Source organism: Oryctolagus cuniculus, chromosome 1 (genome assembly GCF_051225735.1).
Source record: "Oryctolagus cuniculus isolate XC-2025 breed Fujian yellow rabbit chromosome 1, ASM5122573v1, whole genome shotgun sequence".
NCBI lineage: Eukaryota > Metazoa > Chordata > Mammalia > Lagomorpha > Leporidae > Oryctolagus > Oryctolagus cuniculus.
The window spans coordinates 9,223,940-9,230,243 of record NC_142867.1 but is presented as its reverse complement, the minus strand read 5'-3'; the positions used below and the strand labels follow the sequence as shown (position 1 = coordinate 9,230,243).

At 41.2% G+C, this 6,304-nt stretch overlaps 1 protein-coding gene across 1 annotated transcript; it reads right to left on the bottom strand.

Annotated features, from left to right (window-relative positions):
• Positions 1 to 658: 658 nt before the first annotated feature.
• Positions 659 to 3,650, bottom strand: LOC138846266 (secretoglobin family 1D member 2-like). Its single transcript, XM_089302857.1, has 3 exons — positions 3,529 to 3,650; positions 2,425 to 2,612; positions 659 to 795 (listed from the first exon to the last, which is right to left on the bottom strand). The coding sequence occupies exons 1-3, from the start codon at positions 3,581 to 3,583 to the stop codon at positions 766 to 768; spliced, it is 273 nt and encodes a 90-aa protein (XP_089158983.1). The 5' UTR covers positions 3,584 to 3,650; the 3' UTR covers positions 659 to 765.
• Positions 3,651 to 6,304: the final 2,654 nt, after the last annotated feature.

Here is a 6,304-nt window from a genome sequence, read left to right as displayed (position 1 = left end):
AAAGGGACACTCAGTTTTCAAACCTTTCTTAAGACACGATTTAGTGAGTTCTTAAAGAGAATTGTCTAGGTGTCATGTAACTCCTTTTGATGGAGATTGTGAAAGATGTTTAAGAGGAAGTGTTAATGTTAGGGTTTTGGTTAGCTGGTCAACACTGATGAGCTCTCTGAGTGCTTGGAATCAGGATTCGGGTGGGGGTTTACACCTGAAGATACATATCAAATTGTGAGAACTGGCAATGAATGAATACTGGGCATGGCATAGGTTCAAATACTATTGTAGAAGTGACCCTATGCAGGATGACTCTGTAGATGACCAGGACATCACATCAGGACTTCTGCAGAATGTGAACCATGAGACTGGACAGTCTTTGAGGCTTCAGTGTCTCTGAATAAAAGATCAACAATGTTGTTGGAGTTACTTTTTACTCTTTTGCATCACTCTGATTCATGGTCATGGGAATGGGAAATCTGGGAAGTAAGACAGAACAGTTGCTGGTCCCTTGTGTCTTTATTGATGCCTGAACCTCAGGATGCAATTGTGACAAGATGTTGGCTCTCTGCAATTGATCATTGCTAATCCTCAAAGGAAAATCTGAGATTTAAAGATCCCCATTTCAAGACCCTGCCTGTAAGTAATAAGTAGACACATAGAGAAGTGCAGGGAAAGTAATTTATTAAGCAAGACGTTGAAACCCTTACAGTTTACACTCGATTAGGCTATCCAGTAGAGACGATGAAACCACAGTCAAATGATGTCCAGATTTCACAAGGCACATTCTTTCACTATTTTGGTCTAAAAATGAAAAGAAAGGAAGAAGAGAGAGAGAAAAACTGAGTTTATTCATTCTGCTCCTAGAGACAACAGGTCACCACAACCCAGGAGTCACTGAAATTTTGCTTTCAAAAAACATTACGTAAAATTAGAAAGCAAAAAAAAGCAGAGTGTATGAGAAATTATGGCATAAACCGATGAAATTTTCACAAACAAGACACATTAGGTGACAACCTTTCCAAAGTAGGTAAAATATACGGGGACCTCCAAAAGGTCCTACCCAACAAATTTAAAAATCTGTCTATTAGGATATAAAAAATTTGAATCCGTACCTAGGATTTTTGCGATATTCTTTTTTTATTTTTATTATTTATTTTTAACTTTTATTTAATGAATATAAATTTCCGAAGTACAGCTTATGGATTACAATGGCTTCCCCCCCATAACGTCCCTCCCACCCGCAACCCTCCCCTTTCCCACTCCCTCTCCCCTTCCATTCACATCAAGATTCATTTCCGATTCTCTTTATATACAGAAGATCAGTTTAGCATACATTAAGTAAAGATTTCAACAGTTTGCTCCCACACAGAAACATAAAGTGAAAAATACTGTTTGAGTACTAGTTATAGCACTAAATCTCAATGTACAGCACACTAAGGACAGAGATCCTACATGAGGAGTAAGTGCACAGTGACTCCTGTTGTTGACTTAACAAATTGGCACTCTTGTTTATGGCATCAGTAATCACCCTAGGCTCTTGTCATGAGCTGCCAAGGCTATGGAAGCCCCCTGAGTTCACCGACTCTGATCATATTTAGACAAGGCCATGGTGGATGAGATCCTGCATTCTGGTTAGAGGACCCAAGTGTATAGGTCAAGTTTCATATGGAAGGGGTAGCATTAAGAACAAGACAAGGAGCCAGCAGTGCCAGCATCCCATATGGGTGTGGATTCAAGTCTCCATGGGAATTTTGCTTCAGGACTCATGAATCTCTCAGCACTAAGCTACAACATTCATGGGCATTTGCACCTGAACTGACTATCTAAAAGCAGGATCAGGCAGGATAAGAGACATCTCTACCATCAGATTTTCTAATAAAGAGATATATTGGAAACTGCAGGAGACAAAGCAGCAATGCGCACATCCACATAAAGGGAGTTAGGGGGAGGAGTGGGCTCCTGGATATTCAGGAGCTGGGAGAGAATCCCAGACCACCACAATATGCTTGAACAGAGAATAGGTCCAGTCTCCCCCTTTCAGTCTGGCTCACTGTCCAACACACCCAGTACCCTCACGCAAGACTCCAAAGTGACTAAATGCACTGGGATGGTGGGGTTCATCCTCAGAACAGCTCAAAAGCAGAGAGGAATGAGAGCTTGAGCTTTCAACATCCTTTATTGGATCTCAGGATGTCTTCCTGATCAGTACAACAAAGGATGATGGTATATGAGGAGCGGCATGCAGGACCCCAGGATGCCATGTGTAGCTGAGTTTAATTTAGCAGGTGTTCTGGTATCATCAACCCAATGCTGAGGACATAAGCAAGGCAGGTGTTCTGCCCCCTGGGCACCCCATAGAACAGCTAGTAGACCTCATGCCTTGTGTTGTGACCAAACAGGACCTATATGCATAAAGAAGAAGGAAATTACCAGCACTGCTGCAATTAGCGCTCTTTTTCCTTTGTCAATCTCATCCGTGCATTCCTTCACTTGCAATTTCGCCTCAACAGCTTCTGGAGGTGCATCGTATTTTGCTAGTTTTTGTCGATAAACAGGTTTCGGATCAAATAAGAAGCCTACGCTATCAAGAACAAAGGCTGGACAGGCTGCTGCATCAGCTGGAGAACAAGAATGGAAATACAGTTTACATGTGACAGGTCTTTCCTCTGCCCAGGGCTCTCTGATATTAGACAAAACAAGATCCCCAGAGTTCCTTCTTTGCAACCTGTAATTATCCTAATAACAATGGAAAACCCTTGATGTTGTGATTACCTCAAAATTGCATACCGAGTAACAGAAGTAAGACCAGAAAAGCAGTTTTTTCCACACTAATTCAGTTTCTGGTTTTTTTCTAATATGCATCCACTATTTTCCAGGGCTTCTCACCTTTGCTGAAATACCCTTTAAGAATTTGAGAAAGCTCACGTGTGTCTGCACATTGAGTGACAGCTTAGCAGACATGGATTCTGGAGATGAAAAAGTTTAGGATGATCCAATTTGGAAGACAAGGGAGGTGTCAGATTCTTATCATAGATGGAGCAATGAGAGAAAATCGGGAGGAAAGTGTGTGAAAGAACTACCATGTGAGGTGGGGATATTCTGAAACTAAACAGGAGGAACTCAGATTGTGCCATTAGATGTAGATGAACTAAAAATTAAACTTCAAAGAGATAGAATCATTCTTCCCATGCATCTGAAGCTTCTGCAGTAAACAGTGATTTGTCTTCTGTTTTACAGAATGTTGAAAATCCTTCACAAGAATGAATGGAGGGGACTCTATCTCATTCTTGCCCTACCAGAAATTGTGGGCAGATCTGGAAGAACTTTTTGTGCAGAACTTAACTTCTCTCTCTTTCGAGATTTTGTGCTCACTTTGCAAACATAATAACCTTGACTGTTGAATGTATTCCAGATCACATCAAACATTAGGTGGAACATGGAAAGAAAATAACCAAAGATCGTATTCCCACATCAAATAACATCACTTGCTGTGAAGAGAAGGCTTTTACCATACTCACTACAAATGATACTCACCCTCATAGCAGCCAAGGGCCAGAGCGACCAGCAGGAGAGGCACCAGCAGCTTCATTGCTTTGAGCTCTCAGCTTTAGAGAACTGTGAAGGATGGTTCTTCCTGCAGGCAATGTGGAGAAGCAGGAGCCCAGGGCTATTTGTACCTCATGAGCCTTGTGAGTTCTGCCCACAGAGGCCTGTGGGAGGTCACAAGACCTGGCTTCCAGCCATTCTTCCTCAGGCAGGATAGATGATTTTCGTCAGTGTGAATCTGCACACCTCCCTTAGTGTACACAAGATGATAGCCTGAGGGAACACTCTGCTCAGTCCTCCAGAAGTGTATTCAAGTGCCAACGAAATGCTAAGTTTGGAATAGTTTGCTTTTAGGATTATGATTTTTGCACCTTTCTTTTATCTGTCCATGCAGAGGCCCCCGTGTTCTCTGAGAACAGTAAGTGATGCGCAGAGACTACAGGAAACTGCATGTTTGTCTCTTGGTTCAGAAAGAACAGACATCCAGAAGACCCCATGTTGTCCCCCAACTTCTCATTGTGTGACAGCTGATCTGGTATGTTTCACTTGCATGCTGATGCACAGTGAACAAGAATATTCTTTTCCCTGTCTCTCTTTCCATCACCACTTTATCCACTCAATTCCCATACAACATGGCTTAAATATCTCACTTACAGAGACTTGCATGGTGAAAATAATTTCCTCCCTGTTTTCACCAGCCTCAGTCCTGTCTCGGGTACGTTCAAGGCAGGTGATGTTGACACATTGCATGGATTCACATTTTCATTCCAGGAAGAGAAAATCTGATGAGTGATATCAGCCAGTAGACACGGTGAGAAATTGTGAGGGCTCCAACGTCTCACACACAGGGGTAGAGATAATTCACAGTCTAATATCACTTATGAAGAACATGAAGAACTAAAAGCTATATAAAAGGCATGTGAGTAATAGGAGTTATTAACTTAGACTCAGCAAAATAGTTTCTGACCGCTCTTGCACAGTTTGCCCCATACCTCTTGCTGTAACGCAGATCAGGAAACACTTCCTGCTCCGAGCTTCACTCAGGCAAGGGAAGATGCCAGGTCTCATATCCACTGTGCCAACATAGCCTAGATAATAGCACAGTAGCCTAGCTGCTCTCTTGATACTCCTGGAGCTATGGTGTATCTGAAATAGTCTAGTCACCTAGAGGAGAATGGAGGTAGTGACTTTGGGTGGTAGACAGCACTGATCTTTGATTGTGCTTAAAGCAGCATGAGCTTAAAAATCTGAGCTCATATTCTCTTAGAGAAATAAATAATTGATCCCTAAATCTAGCTTCTTTCAGATACTTAAAGAAGATAACTGAAAATTAGACATGCGGCCAATTGTATCACATCTTGAAAAGAGTATGTTGGAGACATCAGAAAGATAAGAGGTTGCTATTATAATTGAGTAGGAGGGGGGCTGGCTCTGTGGCACAGCAAGTTGAAGTCCTGGCCTGAAGCGCCGGCATGCATATGGGCACCGGTTCTAGTCCCAGCTGCTCTTCTTCTGATCCAGATCTCTGCAATGGCCTGAGATAGCAGTGGAAAATCAGCCAGGTTCTTAGGAAGGAAGAGGTCAAACTATCCCTCTTTTCAGATGATATGATTCTTTATTTAGAGGATCCACAGAACTCTACTAAGAGACTACTGGAACTCATAGAAGAGTTTTGCAAAGAAACAGGATATAAAATCAATACACAAAAATCAACAGCCTTTCTATACACAGGCAATGCCATGGCTAAGGAAGAACTTCTAAGATCAATCCCATTCACAATAGCTACAAAAACAATCAAATACCTTAGAATAAACTTAACTAAGGACGTTTAAGATCTCTACGATGAGAATTACAAAACCTTAAAGAAAGAAATAGAAGAGGATACCAAAAAATGGAAAAATCTTCCATGTTCATGGATTGGAAGAATCAACACCATCAAAATGTCCATTCTCCCAAAAGCAATTTATACATTCAATGCGATAACAATCAAAATACCAAAGACATTCTTCTTAGATCTAGAGAAAATGATGCAGAAATTCATATGGAGGCACAGGAGACCTCAAATAGCTAAAGCAATCTTGTACAACAAAATCAAAGCTGGAGGCATCACAATACCAGATTTCAGGGCATACTATAGGGCAGTTGTAATCAAAACAGCATGGTACTAGCACAGAAACAGATGGATAGACCAATGGAACAGAATTGAAACACCAGAAATCAACCAAAACATCTACAGCCAACTTGTATTTGATCAAGGATCTAAATCCAATTCCTGGAGCAAGGACATTCTATTCAATAAATGGTGCTGGGAAAACTGGATTTCCACACCCAGAAGCATGAAGCAAGACCCATACATTTCATCTTACACAAAAATCCACTCAACATGGATTAAAGACCTAAATCTATGACCAGACACCATCAAATTATTAGAGAACATTGGACAAACCCTGCAAGATATCGGCACCAGCAAAGACTTCTTAAAAAGACTACGGAAGCACAGGCAGTCAAAGCCAAAATTAACCATTGGAATTGCATTATATTGAGAAGAATCTGTACTGAAAAAGAAACAGTCAGGAAAGTGAAGAGGCAACTGACAGAATGGGAAAAAATATTTGCAAACTATGCAACAGATAAAGGGTTGATAACCAGAATCTAAAAAAACATCAAGAAAGTCCACAACAACAAAACAAACAACCCACTTCAGAGATGGGCCAAGGACCTCAATAGACATTTTTCAAAAGAGGAAATCCAAATGACCAGCAGA